The 18382-nt window shown below is 39.8% G+C and overlaps 1 protein-coding gene across 3 annotated transcripts in view; it reads left to right on the top strand.

The window, feature by feature from the left end:
- The first annotated feature begins 9808 nt into the window (after nt 1-9808).
- The window catches only part of KNDC1 (kinase non-catalytic C-lobe domain containing 1), a 54870-nt gene continuing 46296 nt past the window's right edge, over nt 9809-18382 (top strand). For all 3 annotated transcript variants that reach the window (XR_010081307.1, XR_010081308.1, XM_063405560.1), the window contains exons 1-3: nt 9809-10053; nt 13682-13880; nt 17152-17210. Coding sequence is in view for 1 of the 3 variants with exons in the window: in XM_063405560.1 (XP_063261630.1) it covers nt 9952-10053; nt 13682-13880; nt 17152-17210 (360 nt within the window). In the remaining 2 variants the exon portion in view is untranslated. The remainder of the gene's footprint in view (nt 10054-13681; nt 13881-17151; nt 17211-18382) is intronic.

Raw genomic sequence — 18382 nt, forward strand, 5'->3', positions numbered from 1 at the left:
TGCTGAAGGCACGAGTGGGATCAATAACATCACAGAGCTTTAAATACTGATTAAATGATCAAGGACAGATACATTTGAGGATAAGCTGAAAAACTGTTCACAGAAGCAGCTGGTGCAGAGCAGAAGTGACTGGACTGGACAATGAGGGTTTTGTGTGCAGATACTTTTGAATTTTTCTGCCTGGAATTCTGTGCTTGTTATATAATCTCTCTTGATTAATTGAGCCCCTGTGCCAGGTTGTCGGCTGCAGCTGAGGTATGTCTGGTACAGCCAAGGGGAACTGGCACACCAGCCTGCTGCTAGGTTTTACCCTGTTCCACCCCGAGCCTAGGACAGAATAAGCCACAGGAATGTTTGATGGACTGGATGTTCCTGTGTTGGTTCTGCACCACCTGAAGACTCTCCTTCACACCAGACAAAATGTCCAGTCCTTTGGCTTCACACTGGTCAGAGCAGTCCCACAGAAATTCTGTCTTCAAGAGAACATTCCTGGAGGCCACATCCTCTGGTCATGAGCAGAGAGCCTTTTGCACAAGGTAAGAAAAAACCCATTCCACTGGTCATGTGCCCCTCTGACAACTGCTGATGTCTGAGGAACCTGAATGACAATATGTGCATTAGGACAACTCGAATTTGTTACACTGATTCTAGTTTTGTATTTTCAGGTCCCAAGTGGAAGAGGACTTAAGAGAGAAGTCATGGTGAGAAGAGTTTTCCCTTTATTCCATGCAGTAGTAAGGAGTGACCAGAATTAGGGAAGTCTAACTAGGGAAGATTGCATGCAGGTGAACTTCTTTTTGTTTGTTTTAACCGTTTTTCCTGGCTATGCTCCTACAAATAGTCAGGGTTTATCTCATGAAGTTGAATTTAAATAATTTACTTGTCTTTATTAGGCAGATGAAAATTGGGGTGTATTGCTTGTAAGAGACAAGTGACTGGCTCCTTCCTGCCTCTTGAAAGGTGTGTTCATGCAGACACCAATGCAGAGACCAAAAATTTCATGAAATCAATGAAATCCTATGCAATACTGGATGGAAGCACTACCTTGTATGATTTCTGCTTCTTCCTGTGTGCTAAGAGACTTTCTTTATTGGATATTCTTCTACCTAACTGCATGCTATACACAATCTTTCCCTTTTTTTCTCCTTAATATAAATCAACTATCTTTACTAAGAATTCAACAACATGTTATAGATTCAGATGAATCAATAGCTCTAATGGTTTGGAAGAGAGTTCTGCCCAGTTGATTAATTTAGATTATCAAATTCTGGAGACATAGACTGCAGTTCATGGATTTTATGATGCCCAAGATGGCTTTGCCTTCATCGAGGAGGTAACTGACGATACCTAATTAATGACAAATGTTTCAAACACATACTTGCTGTAGCTACTATAGTCTTTTAGCTGAACTCAGCAATTTATCTTTCTTCCTGGCTCATTAAACACTATTTTGAGCTCCACTAATATACAGCTAATGATCATGTCTTTAAGAGTATTTGCAAATCAGTCACCTCTGCCCTGGAATTAGTTCTTAAAAAGTCTAAAAATCTACAACCATGTAAAACAGAGTGCATATCAATCCCTTCAGGGCCTGTATCATTTGAAGGTTGGGGGGATACTTTCTCCTTTATCCTGAGGAAATCTCTTGGTAAGAGGAGCTCTTCTGGTAAAATCTTCTCTCCTCCTACTAATCTGCATGTGCAATGTACAAAATTCAGTCTCAGCTATGTTTCCAGGTTGTATTTATAAATTTTATGGCTAGATTCTGGGTATCAACTGCTTTTCCTCAGAGGAGTGTTTCCCAGTATAAAGGAGTCCCCAGTGGGATAACCCATAGACATTACTAATGTATCCATGAGCAAGTTATCTAGGCAGCAGTCACAAAATTGAGATTTGGTAGTAAAAATAATTGGTTTTTTTCACTACAGTAGCTGAGTTGAGAAGTTAGAAAAGAGTCTTAATTTAGGGTGACTGGAAATAGAAGTGTTGGGTTTTTTTCTCAGAATGCAGAAAGGGCATTCAGCTGTGTGTGGCATCAGGGTTCAAACCCAAAGCAGGCCTGTATAAAGGACTATTTCTTCCATCTGCCAGAAGCATACCCTACTCACAGCATTTGAAAGCTATCTTAGCAGAGGTCACCCTTAGCAAATGCCCTTTTCCTCTTCAGTTGTGGCTATGTGAAAAATAAAAGTCTCTCTGGAACTATTTTGGAAATTAAATTTGCATTTTTAATAGCATCAGAATGGCTCCTGCTGTGTTCTTCAACAAACATTTTCTGATACCCTGTATGAGATTTGCCTCAGTTTGTATGTAAAAACTCTTCTTTTCTGAGGTCAAGTGACCTTATTGGACGATCTGTACCTTTCAAAGTTTCACTATCTTTGTTACCTATTGAAGGGCTCAGCAGAAATATTGCGTTCAGCATTGTGATCTGAAATTGATTGGGATCAGACTCACTCTAATCAGCTCTGGCACAAAGTAGCATAACACAGGGCTGTCTGCCAAGAACAGTCTGATCTCAGCTCCTGAGTGCTTCACAGTGAGGTACTGCAGCCCTGGGCTTCCATGGAGAGCAGGTTTTTTCCTAGGGTAAGAATGGAGAACAGGTTGCTGGATTGGCAATGCTTTTATTTTGGAAGGCCTGTAAGGAATATGGAGAACAGCACCTGGTATGCTCCCAGGAGATTTGTGTTGTTTTGTCTTGCACAGGTGGAATTTCTTAATCCCTTTCCAATTCAGCGTCAGAAAGAAAGAACTGCATTGACCCAAGTGTGAAACACAGTAGCTAAATCCTCACTGGAGACAAGTAGTCACAGCAAATCAAAAAGATTAAATTGTAAATATTGTATATTACCTCTGTCCCTAGTAGAAAGTGTCATCTATGTTCTAGTTTGTCTTTATGTTTTATTGAGAAATATTCCCAGGACAACCATGGTCATGTCTTTGCAGAAAGGAGTAGAACACAGACACTCATGGATTGCCTATCAGCTGCTGGGGACACCAAGTAACAGTTTTGGAGATATTAGGTCTTCAAGGTGGGCTTTTCCTGCTGGCTTATTAACTTCAAGAAGAATTTAAACAATTCTGTTTGATTCACTGCCCCATAGATGGGGAACTACTTTGTCCTGTTAATGTTCTCTTTTCCCTTGTGAGCAGCTGATAATGATCTCATAAATCTCTAGAGGAAAGCTTAAGGAAATAGCCAAATGTCAAAAATATAAGCAATCTCAGGGTTAGAATGTGGCATGCACTTCGTTAATTTTTGTGTTTCTTTCATATGAATTTAAGTCTTAGTTAATCATTATGAGATGTTTCTCTGAAGGATTGTTGGTACTACGCTGTATCTTATTTTCCAATGTGAAATTGCTGCAGGCACCATATTAGACTTTATTATGCACATTTTCTTTTAAAATTATCTTCTGTGCAACTTTTTCTTGTGTTTTCACATGAACACCACTAAAATGAATTAAAAGAGCAAGGGGACCAAGAGATGTTATAAAGGCAATATTGTGTTATGAAGACAATATCATGATGTCAAAACTAAAGCAGTTCAGAATCAGTTGCAGAATGTTTTGCAATTATTGTATAAATTTGGCTTTCCAGGTTTATGGTTTAAATTTCTATTTGGTATGAGACTCCTGAGTAATGCTGGAAGTTATTTTCATGATGTCTCACTTTACCATGTGGAACAAGCAAAGTGGACTCTGCGTTGCAATACAAGCTCATTGTAAGATACTGAGATAAAGGAAGTCATATAACACTTCAGACTGATAACAATAGGAAGAATTCCATTATCAGTCTTTCCATGTGTGTAAACACACACATGTATATTATATTTCTGTATAGGTATTGCCTATGGCAAACCTAATTGAATTAATGAGACAACAACTTGGAAATTCCCAAATTCCAGATTTAGCATCAGATTCACTTTGGACACTCCTAATTTTCCAGTGGGGAAAAGAAAGGAGTATTTGCATATGAGATGATTACTAGGTTATTTGCCCGTTTGCATACAAATAAAAACAATTCCAGTCTTTGATCTTGCATATCAATGAGTTCTCTTTGAAGGAAATTATGCCATGACAGCTTTGCTTTGACTTCAGTTTGGGCCAAATTATGTTCTTTACTTCTACTGTCTCTCTCTGCATTTCAGCTAGTAGAGGAGGGGAATATCCAACTGCAAAAGCAAAGGATATTTAAAGAATGACAAAGTGGAGGTGCCTTAATGCAAAGTACATTATTCTAAAGTAGCTCTTGATGGGAGCTATCTATGCCTGGAGTGCCACCTAGTAGAGTTCACGTGAAAAGAATACAGGAATTGTAGATGCTGCTGCAGTTCATTTGAAAATGTATTAGATGGCTGGAAGATGTCCTGAGGAGGAGAAAGGTCAAGAATCCTTTTATCATCTTTCAGATGTAAACAAATGAAACTGCTATTCAAAGATGCAGTGAAATCAAAGACTTTAGAGAGTGGACATGTGAGAAATTCTGAAGATGAAAAAAGGCACATATCTAAAGAAGTACATCAAGGGGAGAGATAGAAGAGGAAAAGATCAGATCTCCTAAGCACCTGAGGAAATGATGAAATTAAGTTTCATCAGTATTATAAATACAACAAAAGTGTAATAGAAAAGCAATCGTGACTAGAATGGGGATTTATGACAATGCACTGTTAGGAAAAGATGAAAACAAAGTCAAAGCAACAGATCAGATGTACAAGATGTATAAAGTGGTAATCGGTAAAGAAATAGAACTGAGATTACAAAATGAAAGAATGTTGGGGCAAAAATGAATCAATGTAAGCAAAGGCTGGAAATTAAAAAGTTCCTAACATGTAGGAGCAGGTGGAGTTTGATTATTTCTTTGAAAAGAATGATGTGACAGGTGTCTATAATGACTGAAAACTGCTTCATGACTCTGAAGTCAACTCTTCTACCATTCAACCCCGTGAAAAGAGTAGGCCTTCATATGGGTTTCTCCATACAGTAAGCAGTCTGTGCTTCTAATTTTCTGATCTTTTTCATGAATGCATGGCTAACTCAGCCCTATTGCCTTTGTAAGATTTGGAAGTACCTGGAATACAACTAACCTACCACTTCAGGCAAGTGGAGTTATGCTTCTCCATGAGTCATAGCAGTAATGGGGCTGATTTAAAAACTGTAGCTCCTTACCTTTGAATTCTTCCAGATTTTTCAGCAGCAGCAATACAATTTGCTTCTTATTGTAATGCTTTCTCCCTGCTGCCACAAAGGCAGCAGCAGCTGGCAACTGGCAGAAAGCTTGTCTCTGTCTTGAAATCCAAATAACTGCTAAAGGAAGAATGGTAATTTCATAGACTGTGAAAGTATTAAAACCCATGGCAATAAAGAGATCTCTGATTACCAAAAACCAAACAATTGAAAAGGATACAAATCACACACACAAAACCCCCAATTCTTTATACAGCAATCCTTCAGTTCTCTCAGTTTCACCCAAACTAAATTAAAATGAGAACCTTCAGGCAAATTGCCATTAAATGAAAACTCTTAAAAGGGGAATGTACAATCTAATTATAGTGTAACAAATGTGTACCTTTCATCTACAAGTCTGGTACTCCAAATTATAATAGTCAATTATGATTATATAATCTATTACAAAGAATAACCAAAGTGCTATAATGAAAAGGAAAAACCTACAAAAGAACATGAAAGACATCTCCAGCGGCTCAAAGTGGCATAACAGTAGTACCCTATACAATTTCCTTTCTCATGTAGCCTGTATTTAGACTATGTTGCAGAGACAGGGGTGCTGGCAGTCAGTTCCTGAATTCTCAGGAATGCATTCTCTATGGCCAGTGCCCATTGAATTATTTTTTATTATATTTCATGAATGCAGCTACTGGAAGTAAAAGGCATGCAGCTCATAACTGAATCAATAAATCACAGTTAAAAGAAGTACTTCCTCTTATGTTTCAGGTTATTCATATATTTACAAAAATTCCTTCCTTCCTCCCTCCCTCCCAAATTTTAATTACATAACGACACAATTAGAAAAAAATACTGCAAAGTGTTAAAGCATTATCGAGGTTATGGAATAGTTTCTATTCTACACAGATTAACAATTACACCAGGGCCTTTCAAGCTGAAAAGATGAAACTAGAGGAGATATGAAAACTCTACAGTATCATAAATGTTTGAAAGGTGACAAATAAAGACTCTATCCACCACCTTTTTAACTACAAGAAGTTCGGAGGCTCTAATGAAACAAAGAATTTACTTTATATGTGGTTCAGCGGAGGAATTTTGTAGTAGGATATGGTAGATAGTAAACCCATTCAGACTCAAAAAGTGAATGAACAAATTCATTAAAGAAAAATAATCCAGTGTCTCTTGAACCAGTAGACACTACCACTGCCTTCGGGACTCTCTGAACTGTGATGCTCTGGAGGCTCTGGGAACATCGTATGTTACTACCTCATCCCTGCACTCTTCTCTAGACATCTGCTATCAGCTGCTGTCAGAGACAGAAATCAAGGCAACTGCTTCTCTGCAAACGCTCCTTATATGAAAATCACAAACTTCCCTAACTCTAATGCATTTCCAATACACTTGATACAGCTTAAGGGGAGCATGCTAAAACTGGGAGGACTGAAATCAGGTGTATTTGATCTATTCCCTTCACACTGTCTGTAATCATACAGTCTAAACTACAAAGCTCCATGTTGATTTAATGATTTTTTGGTCAAGAGTTTTCTCATGTATAATATCTACACTATATCTGGAGTTTGCCTTTGCTTAGCTTTCCATCTCTAATCTAGCATTAAGAAGTCAGAATCTCTAATAATTGTGATTCCTGGTGTAATTGTTGCTGAAGAGATCTCAGTTCATATTCAAAACCTGATCACAGGTAAGTGAAACCTCTCTCTGGTACTTTCATAGTAAAATATGTCCCAAATATCCTTTAACAAAACAATTTTAATCACAGTATATTCATTTAATCTATGCTAAAATTTCTTATTTCTTTTCCATCTATAGACTATTATTAGGCAAAGTAATGTTTTTATTTCTGCCTTTTGAGAACTCTAACCTATGAGAACCTGATTTGTCTCCCATATATTTGTATTCAATGATACTCACCTGCATATTCAGTCAGCCTCAGATCCAGAAGTAAATTTCCGCAGACATATATCCATTAAAATGCCTTTCAAAAAATGCCTATCAATAAAGACTTCCTGGGAACTTACACTTCCTTAGGCAATATTGTGGAAAAAGGAATGGAAAATATGACTGCAGACAAACTGACAGCTTCACCTGCATGTGGGGTTTTTTATAATGCTGAACTGTGTAGTGTTGCATGTCCTCCAACAATTCCCCTGGGCCATGACTAATTGCAGAAGTTAATAAGAATGAATATTCTGGCCTGAGAATTGCCTCGTGAATGTATGAAACAAGTTGCAATGCTTTTTCTGACAGTTGCCTCAGCTGTGAGGAAACTAAAACAACACTATTATTGATGGGAGCAAAAGCTTAGCATAGCAATTCTTCTGGAAAAAATATACCAAACCATGTCAGTTGCAGGGACTGTTCTGTCCTACCCATCACAGCATTTGTAATAAGGCTAAGCCCACTACAAGCTTTTATCTACAGAGTTTCATATGTGTTTGTTTTATTTTAGTTTCCATTTGTACATATTCCACTTCATATCAATAGTTCTTCAGTAGCAAATAACCAGAGCAACCACGAGATAGGTCTGAAGCATCCTGAATCACTTGGGACAGTCAGTCAGGCACTTACTCTGACAAAATCTACCTAAGCTTAGATTCAGTAAATAAATAAAGAATGCAAGTCCAAATAACACAGAGTAGATGTCTGAACCTGAGCCTGCTAACCTCACAAGGAAATGCCCTATCACTTAATTACTAAAAAGGGAATTTCTTAGTCAACAAAAAATATTGATTCTTTCAAAAGTAGCATGTGAATTTCTGTGCAGCTTCCACAGGTTTACCTTAAACAACCCTTTTTTCAGAAATATTTTTGAATGCTCAAGCGGTGATTGCAGTGGGGTGCCGTTTAAGATATATTGATGGTGAGTGTAGATATTAGGCCTGATTTAGGCACCAGAGAAACTTTTCCTGGGTTTTGTTGTTTGTTTGTTTGTTTGTTTAATAATGCACTTGAGTCCAGCCCACAAATGTCCAGAATTCCGGGGTTTTTCTTGGGGAGGCTGTGCTGTCTGAGGAACGTATTTTGGCAAAAAATGCTCATAAAACACAGTTTAAGAAGCATTTTGTAATGACTGGTACTGGATTCATGCTGGCCTTTTTTTTTTTTTTCCAGAAGTATCATTGTTGAAGGCACTCATTGTTTCCCATTCTTCAACACTTGTTCACAAAAGCCTGGGTTACCAGATTGTAAGTATATATATTGTTCATATCAATTTAGTTCAAAAATGTTAGTAAGAAGACAGCATTTATGTGAAAGACTGCAATCTGTCTGAGTTTGGCTTTTTTCATGTGACTGAGGAATGAGTGTAGAATGTATCCAAATAACATTTAATTGGGAGAAATCTTAAAACTGCAGGATGACTTTTATGGGGCAGTTAATCAAAGCACCTTTGTTTGCTTCACAGTGTTTGTTAATGTATATTTTTATGGAGTATTAATCTTTTCCATAGAATACTACATACAAAAAACCCCACCAACTCTTGCTTTGCTTGATGTACTATGCATAGATTAATTAACATACTTCATTTTGACATAGAATTATAAAGGAAAACAGAATAATGAAATTGGCACCATTATTTTCCAGTAGCTCTAAAATTTAATTACAGGAGAGAAGAGTCTATTCTCTCCATCCACCATGTTGTTACAATGGAGATAAAAGATGGTGATGTGGCTTAAAGTTAAATCAAGGGACGACTGTCCAGGGGTGGTTACTTGTCCATTACAGAACGCCAATTCCCGTTCCCAGGCTACAGCCTGTTTACTCAAAACAATCTCAGCTTTCCGTTGGAGTTTACTTGAGTTAAAAACCGGCTTGTGCGGGTGGTGGATTTGAAGGAATCCTTGACGGAAGGAATCCTTCGATTTCAAGGGGAGTGCTAATGAAGTTATTGAGGCACCCTAAGCCCTGTGGATAGCAAAACTGGCCCGGGGCTAATGAACCTAGAGCTGGTGACAGCGCCTTGGTTTTGTTTGTGGTTGTTACGGTTCGAACCGAGCCAAGAGTTCTGCCATGAGTGTGCAAAGACCTGGCCACCTGTCTTTATTCTAAACACTGATTTATCCAGCAAACCCAGCGGTCTGGAGAGCCGCCGGCGGTAACGCGAGCCCGAGGGCTCGGGCAGGCAGGGCGGGATCATCGGCGGCGGCAGCAGCGCCCGGCACAGCGCCGGTCCCACCTCGGGCACCGGGCACGGTCTGGCCCGACACCGGCAGCCCCTCCCCGCCGCTCCCGTTCGCCCGCAGGGCGCAGCCGAGAGGGGCCCGGCCCCGGCTCCCGCGGGGCCCCGGCGGCCGCAGCTCGCACTGCGGCGGGCGCGCTCTCTCGGGGCGCAGGGCCGCAGCACCGCCACCCCACGGCGGCGAGCGGGGCCGCGGGGCACAGGCGCGGTGCGGGGCCGGCCCCGGTGGCTCCGGTGACTGCCGGGGCCGCCCGGGGCGGGCGGGGCGGGCGGCGCCGCAGGAGGGCGGGAGCCGCCGCAGTGAGGCCGCGCGGCGGGGCGGCGGCGGCCGTTGCCATGGCAGCGCTGCCCCGGGCCGCGGCCTGAGCCGAGGGGCGGGGGCGCCCCGGGCCGGGCCCGCCAGGGGAGGGCAGCGGAGGGGGTTAAGGCGGGCGGGCGGCGCCGCGGGGGTCGCCGGCGGGGGCAGCCCGCGGGCGGGTGCGGGGATGAGCCGCGGCGGGGGCCGAGGGCCGCGCTCCGAGCGCACAGGGAGGCTGCGGAGGTGAAACCTCTGCTCCCTCGCCGGGCGGGATGGAGACTCTTGGCGCTGCAGAGGACGTGTTTTATGAGGAAGAGGAGGAGGAGGTGAACTGCTACGACTTTGAGCCTCTGCCGACGCTGCTGGAGGATGAGGTGAGTGCGGCAGGTGCGGGGATGGAGCCGCCGCCCTTGCGCTCACCTGTAGTGTGGCGGCCGGGCCGGGGCGCAGCGGCCCCGGGAGCGGCCGGGCCGCGGCACCGCCGGCTCTCCGTGCCTGCTCCCCCGGCTCCTCGCTGCCTCCTCCCCCGCGGTTCCAGCCGCCAGCCTGGGCTCAGCCCGTTCCCGTGCACCCTCACACAACAGCAAAGTCATGGTCCTCGAGTGCGGGGTGTCTCGTCACTGCTGTCGTAGCCGTGGGTTAGTGCTGCAGTCGGCGAGTACGCGTCCTTGTGGCACCCCATCAAAGGAAATTTACATGGCCAGGACAGTTTCCCTAAGCTGCCAATCACTTTTTTGTACAGCCGTATATTGCTGCCCTGTGCTAAAAGGCCTTTGACACTGGGAAATGAAAACCAAAAATATCAAACTGTTAAATCTGTTTGTTCAGTTGTAATGCCAAATAACCTGTAGCTAAACCCAGTTCTTGTCATCACATTTGTCTGGCTCTATTATTGTTTTTGCCCTTGCTTTTTGTTGCTCTTGCTCATCTTTATCTTTTCACGTGAAGTGTGTTTCTTACCCTCATCAATGCTGGGGCAAAATGTATGGAGTTATTTTTTCCACTTTTTAAGTAAAGGTTTGGTGCTCATTCCCTGAACCAAATCTTGCGAACTTTCTAACTTGCTATGTCAAGAATCCATGCTGAGTCAGGACTTAAATGCAAGTCTGAAAATGCAAAGCTCCTTTCAGCTTTCCTAAGTCACCCAGTGGCTTGGCAGTTTGGCTCCTCTGCTGTCTGTAATGTTCACTGCTGTAGGCCCTCTCAGACTGGCCCATACAAAATCTAGGAGAAAGATGGTAATGACCTTGTTTTTACACGCTGTCTTAAATACTTAGAGTATTTTGTCAGAATGAAGAAGGCTAAGGGTCAACCTTTCTGTACAAGAAAGAACAGAGCCCATTTTTCATACCTGCTCAATGTTTGATTGTGGGTTCCCAGGAGTCCCATCTATTTAGTTATTACAGAAACACAAAGAGTTTCAGTATTTTTCTTGGGAGAATGAGCATGTCCTATCACCTGGTGATTAGATAAGTTAATAAAAAAGAGCTGCTTTGAAGAGTACTCAGCGCTTACTCAGGCAACCCAGTGTTTTTCTTCAGATGTGTTGAATGTATTGGATGGCATTTGCCACATTTTCTGTGATTCTGGAATAGATTGTTTTGAAGTTTGTGTGAATTATCACAGCAAAAAGGTGTCAGAAGGCTGCGAGTGCTGTTGTACTGAACTCTGAGCTGCTTAGTCATTTAGTGGAGCCTGCTCTTCTCATCATTGTACCAAGTATAAAGAATGATGCTAATGTCTGATGCAGGTGCTTTTTTGCCAGTACATGAAGCAGGAATCTGTCGGAGCTGAAGAGTAGAAAATGCTAAGGATAAGGGTGTGTTTCGATTTCCTCTCCTTACTTGAACTTTCTTCATTTCATACTCCTTAATATTTGACTTCAAAATTTTTAAGAAATTATCTGTGGCCAAATAATTTTTTTACCATACTCTCTCTTAATTATGTGCTACTGAACTGTTTTGTACTTGCTGAAGAGAATGTAAGGGAGAGCTGAAAAGTAAAGTGGGCAGTTAAGCATGGTTTATTTTTTGTAGTTCTTAACGTTAAAACCAGACACTTTCATATTAAAACCAGACACCGGTGTCTTTTGCTGAAAGAGACAAAAAAGAGGCATTAGCATCTCTGATATTTACCACATTTGAATTAAGCAAGTTCCAGTGGTCCAAAGTACTGAAGCAGTCACTCACCAGAAGTTCAGCCTGCCAGAACCTCCTGTGTTACCGTGTTACTGTGGTCGGTTTCAAAGCCTGATGCTTGTAGGAGAGCTTCTTGCCATATGTTTGTATTTGCAGATAGAGGAACCTCTGTGCTGCTCTTCATGCTTGGAATAGCTTCTCTACAGAGATGTGCAAAGCCTCCTTATCCACCCTCAAACTCTGAAAGCAGCATTACACAATTGTAGTGAGCACAGGACAGAGAAAATAAGATTTTGTGCTGAGATCTTTTGCTGTTCATTATTATGTAGGACTGAATTTGGTGAGAGTAGGAGCCATGATTAGTGCTAGAAGGCACTGTAGTAGTGCTGCCATTAGTAAATCAATCCATGTCTAGGCCGTGTCTATGAAAAATAAGACCATTGAAAAGAGAAGTTAAAGTTTGCCAAGTAGCAGTGAGTGTGCTTTATTTCCTGCCTCATATTTATTTATTAAGCATTATACTTTAGACTAAAAAGCACAATACATTTTTGGACTGAGGTTTGGTTCTTATTTGAAGGATATTATGAAAGGAATGCTTAATTATTAAAGGAATGCTCTGAGAGACCTGTTAATACACTGTTAACCCCTTCTGTATGTGGTAATCCAGATATCATTGACATTCTCCAGTGCTGGTATAGGTAAAGAAATTTATAACTGTTCTCCAAGGGATTAAAAGTTTAAACCACAGCTGTTTTCCGAGCTGTAAAATACATCATATCCTCTTTTGCTGATGAATGACATACTTTCTTTTTTCTCTATGCTAAGCAATGTGTATCTTCGTCTTCTATTCAAGGTATATTTAATATCACTATGTAATTAATAGTAATTATAGCTCTGATACAAAGTAACTTCTGTAGATTACCTTCCATTTCTGTTACTTTATTTTCCCTTAGAGATGGAATTGATGTTTTGTGTTTTGGGTTGTTTTTTTTTTTCCTCATTCCTTTAAGTCTGTGAAAACTTTACTTCTGTAGCTGTGAGTAATGTATTTGGTTTGTATTCCAAAAATATCCATAGAGAGGCTGGCTGCTTTGAGACAAGCAATGTTTCTGAATGTCTTGACCAGGAAAGCCACATTAGAAACACATTTGTTTGGGACTGGACTCATAGCTTTACTGTGATAATAGGCTCAATGCAAGTTGACTACAGTTTAGGACAGCAACTTAGAAACTTATGTCCTTGAGCTGTTTTGATCACTAAAACTCTGGATGTAATGGGGAGGCCTAGAGCAGCCAAAGTGTTTGGTTTTAGGTCCAAGTATAAAAACACTTTTCCTATGGCATGTTTGGCTTTCCAATGTTTATTAAATGGTCTACACCACTAAACTTCACAACAGCATCATTTTTAAGACAGGCAAATCTAAAGAGTACTTTTTTCCAGATCACAAATGGTAGGGAGAAGTACTGTGAAGAGAATTTTTAAGTCATTTATATAAAGACACCTGGGAGTGCTTGAAAGGCACTGATGGAACAAAATGTTTTCATTTAGTCTCTCTGCTTTTACCTCCAAGTGGTCTGTTTCTTTTGATGCAGTGTTTATGTAACTTACATATCTCCCATAGTACTTTTTTCTAAATGTTGGCATACTGTGATATCTTTGTTCAGGTTAACTGTGCTTCTTAAAACACCTCCGTGTTAAGAGCAAAGTCATGCACTTGGTGTTTCTTGGGCTGTTAATCAGTGTCCTAGAAAGTCTGAGAACTTGCTGGAAACTTCACTTGTAGCCAATTGTGTCAAATGTAATCTATGATACAGAACGTAGTGTCGTGAAATCCAGGGTAATTTATTAATTCGTATCTTGGCAGGAGAATGTGTCCCTTGCTGATATTTTGTCACTGCGGGATAGCTGTCTTACTGAGCAAGATATTTGGGCCATTTGCCTGGAGTGTTGCCACTCTTTGAAGAGCATTGCCCATTCTGCAATCTTCCAGACACTCTGCATCACTCCTGACACTTTGGCTTTTAATACCAATGGCAATGTATGCTTCATGGAGCAGCTCAGTGGTGAGTATTTGTGTTTCCAGGCCGTTTGTTTTACAACTGTGGAAACTCATAGTGAGAAACTGCAGTAAAACATTACATTCCATTTTTAAGACTTACAATTAAAATAAAGATAAAATAAAACTTTTTTTGAAGGGGTGTGTATATATGCATGTGAAACTATGTGTTCAGTTTTGTACTTGATGAACAAAGGCTGTTCTGAATTTGCTTTGAAAATTTCTCCTAGTTAAGACTTATCCAGGTAATAAGTCGTCTTTCTGTCCATTTTAAACACATTGATTGTAAACCTGTGTGCATAAATCTCTAGCTTTGTAAAACAGAGACTTCACCTCTTACAGATCTTCTGATTTCATGGGTATGTTCTATTTCTAGAGAAGTCTGATATTCAGTGTATCTTGGTGATTGTGGCTGTAAAAAATGGAGCAATTTATTGCATATTTGCTATTAAAAAGGAAAGTTCTCTCAAGTAAAGGCATTTTTTTTTAAAAGCTCCCTATTGAATAAAAAAATCATTATTAAGTAATGATTTGCAGACTTGCCAAGTATTGGGACTGATTGAGAAATGAATTTTAATATGTTGAAAACCAGTATGTACATTGAAGATGTTCAGGTATCATAGCAGATGAACAGGGAGATGCTTGACTTTCAAAAAACTTCCTGTTTCATCTTAGACAAAAACACATGTTATGGTTGCTGTTTTTTTCTCATGTAATGCATCTCAAGATGATAGGTCTTAAGCCTCTCAGTGATTTCACAGAAGAGTAAAAACCCAAACAGCTCTTACTCTGTGGTACTTTTAAAATTATGGTGGCTCATGACTAGGAGAACCATTCTAGTCTAGATACACGCTAGTCAGGTTTTTCTTGTGATGTCTTTAACCTAATTTATTTTTAAATCTCTATCAGGATAAGTGTTCGTTCTTTTAGGCAAAATCTAGATCACAGTATTGAGAAAAAATACTAGAATACAAATGAGCTAAGGTAACATTGCAACAAAGGAAGATTTGTCACCTCTTCAGAATTAAAGATAGGCTTTCATATAAATGGAACATCATAAAATATAATTAATAAAGATGAAAATGTATCTTCATAATTGTAGTCATGTTTGTTTTTTATTAAATTCCTTAAATAGACATGAGACAACTGGTAGTTCCATATTAATAGGGTAATGTGGAATCATTTTCGTTTATTTTAAGGAGCTTGTCATACCTTGAAATGAAAAAAAGAAAAAGAAGCTGGCTTTGTATAAGCCAAGGGTATATGAAAGACTTGTTGAAGTGCATAAATCTAGTGGATGAAAAATGCCCCTCAACTAAGATCTTTGCTTGTAGCTAGGAAAAAGAAAAATCAATTTCTTCTTAAATGTTTTAGTCTAATTGAATAGCTGGCAAACAATTGATCCAGGAATGCTGTATTCAAGTACTTAAAATGTGGGATAACAAATTCCTGTGCAAAGCAAATGTACAAAGATTTAGTTCCCCGAAGTCATGTTAGTCTCTAAGGAAAAGACTTTTCATTAGTTCTCTTTAAAGAAAGGTATGTTTTCCATAGGAATGCAAAAAAGTTATGCTCATGTTCTACTTCTCACGCTCCACTGTGTCTTTGGCTCTTTCTCTCAGATTTTGTTACTATTGGTTAAAATATAGTTTATTGGCTAGGCACTTGAAGAGGTTGGTCTTTTTGCTTCCCTGGAGTTGTTGCCTATGGATTTATTCTTCCAGAAGAAAATTATATCCTCTGGATTTGCTTTCCAGTGAGAGAAAACGAACAGCCTGTCACCTGTGCTTTAGCAGCAAGTTCTGCTTCCTGCAGGTTCTGTGGTGCTAAAGTGACAAACATTCACTAGGCTGTTCTGCCAAGGGATCTGATACCTTCTTGTCTCTTGAGGCCACACAATTTCCCTTTGTAAACATTATATTAAAAGAATACAGTGAGCTGTACCAGTGATAAGTTAAATACTTGTACAGCCTTTAAAGTGGTCCATGGAAAGAAAGGGGAAAGGTAGTGGGGAGATGAAAAGGAGTGGAAATCTGCAGGTCAGCGAGAGGGGAAAACAAAACATCTGCCCATTAGCTCCCTTCCCCTTCTGCCTCTCTGCCCACCTCCAAAATGAGGAAAAAATGTGGTGGTGGGTAAGGAATGCAAAATTAGTTGCATAACCCTCTTTTTCAGTGGGGAAGTACATTTGGGAATGTCTTAAGGAGCTGTAAATCAGTTACTGGCATCTGGCTAGTCAGCCATGCCATGTAGCTGCAATGTATGAATATGTAAAAAAGGTCCTTTCTAGCAGTCTGCTATATAACTGGTTTTAATAAAAACTTTGCATTTCACTTCAAAACTATAGGCACAAGAGTTCTATTAAAGCTGAAGTTATGATGATTATGCTGTGCCTCTGAACATACTATTTTTTTCTTCTTGTTGAGAAGGGAAACACACTTTTTGCATGTAAATCATTTCAATTATCCTGGCTTTCCATAAGGATAGATTAGGTGAGTTGGGTATGTATCTGGAAAGTCGGTTTTTAGTTGTGCTCTTGTTTAATTCCTTGATGTTCTTTACTGGGTTTAAGTGGCATAAGTGCAGTGTGATACTGTGTACCTGCTTGCATGCAGAAACAGCATCAATCTTTCCTAACATGTTCTTTTCTTCTTTCCACCTCCTTGCTCAGAGTTGGCTGCTGCAGTAGCTCAGTTCTCTGCTCAGCAGCACATGTGTGAGGAATTTACTTCCTCTGCTCTTTTATCAGAAGTCAAACAAACTAAGGAGAAAGGTCAGAGTTCTAAGCTGGTTTGTAGATGAGGAGGTAATTAGCTGTTCAGACTTTGCTGCTTGAACCGTTATCAGCCAGTTCTGTAGTGGAACATACTGAATGGAAGTGTCCAATTAATCAAATCAAACCTCTAAGCCACAGCTGAGCCACACCAGCTTAGGTGATAACTGGGTCCAAACATAAATGCCTGAAGGCAAGAAGTGATTAGACATGTTAAATGTATTTCTTTGTGGGTGTTTAATCTGTTTTGTTTCTTGATAGGGAAGTTATGATACCTTCTTGGAGAAAGTTTGAAAACAGCACTTTATTTTACTTCCAGAACTATAAACATGGATAACAAGTTCTTTGTATATCAGATTGGAGTGAACCAAAATAAGCTATACAGACTTTCTTTTGTATCAGATAGGAGTGTATAATTAAATTTGTATAATCAAGTTGGTTTGTGGGTTTTTTTTAAACAAGACTACTTATTTCTAATCTGGCATGTTTCCTTTTGTTTTCAAAGATGATCCAGAAGGTGCCTTTGTTCCACCAGAATTTGATATCACCGGTAACACTTTTGAGGCAAGTTCATAAATTTATCTGTGAAATAGAGGGGGAGGGTAATAGTTTTAGTACCTCTGGCAATACCAAATGCTCAACATTCTCAGTATATAATTCTAGAATTTCTAAAGATTGTGAGTAGTAAATGGTGCTGTTTAGATATGTTTTGTGAAAATGAAAAGTAAACTTTAAATGCCATATTAATTTTTGGCATAAACATTTGTTCACTAACTGTTAAAATGTGAGAATCTACTTTGCCTGAATAATGTGTTGCACTAAACCACAGCTGGCCCATATTATGTTCACTGGTACCCTTCACTGGTTACATTGGCTTGTTTGGGGACTAACCATGAACTTTTATGACTAAATATAAAATTTGTTTGCTATGCTCTTCAATAAAATAGTTCAGGGAAGGGTAATCAGCAATTTTATCTTTGATTTAATGAAGAAACAGATTACTATCTGTTGCTTTTCAATGCACAAATGCTCTACATTGTTAAATTAAATTAGATTTAAATTGTTTATACTAATTCATTAGCCTCCCAAGTCAACCATCTCATTGCATGCTACAGGAGCACTTGCTTGCTTAATATCCTTTTTCTTAATACACTATTTTTTCTGGCATGTATTCTTAGATAATTCAAATGCTTTAATTAGCAACATATTTAATTCAAGGTATATTAAAAATCTGGTTCTTTATAGTTTGATACAAATATCTTTTGTTTTTCATAATTATAGCCTTCATAGTCATGTTTATAGTTCTCTATGTTTCTTGATGGGGGGGAGGTGGGGAGGAGGAGAAGTGAGCTTTGGCAGTGTGAAATACCCCATGTTGAATGAGAATGATAAGGCAGAAAGGGTGGTAGAATAGAATATGAAATAGTGCAGCCTTTGAAGGTTAAAGAGGCAAAATTTCAATTATTGCTATGCTTTATTAATATATTTACACAGGTCAGCAGAGCTCTAGTGATTTTGTACTCACGCTTCTCATCTCTGTGATGGTTTGTGGGGAGTCTTTCTTTGTCAACAAGGATTGTTATGAGGTGGCCTGCATTGCCTGTAAACTTGGCCACTGCAGAAGCCCTTATATTCAGATGTGGTTGACCAAAAGATGACTGGTTTTTGTTTATTTCTTTTTGTTGTCCTTCTGAAGCTGGACTTAAGATTTTACATAAATATGTTCTTCGTCCCTT

Source organism: Prinia subflava, chromosome 9 (assembly GCF_021018805.1).
Source record: "Prinia subflava isolate CZ2003 ecotype Zambia chromosome 9, Cam_Psub_1.2, whole genome shotgun sequence".
In the NCBI taxonomy this organism is placed as follows: Eukaryota; Metazoa; Chordata; class Aves; order Passeriformes; family Cisticolidae; genus Prinia; species Prinia subflava.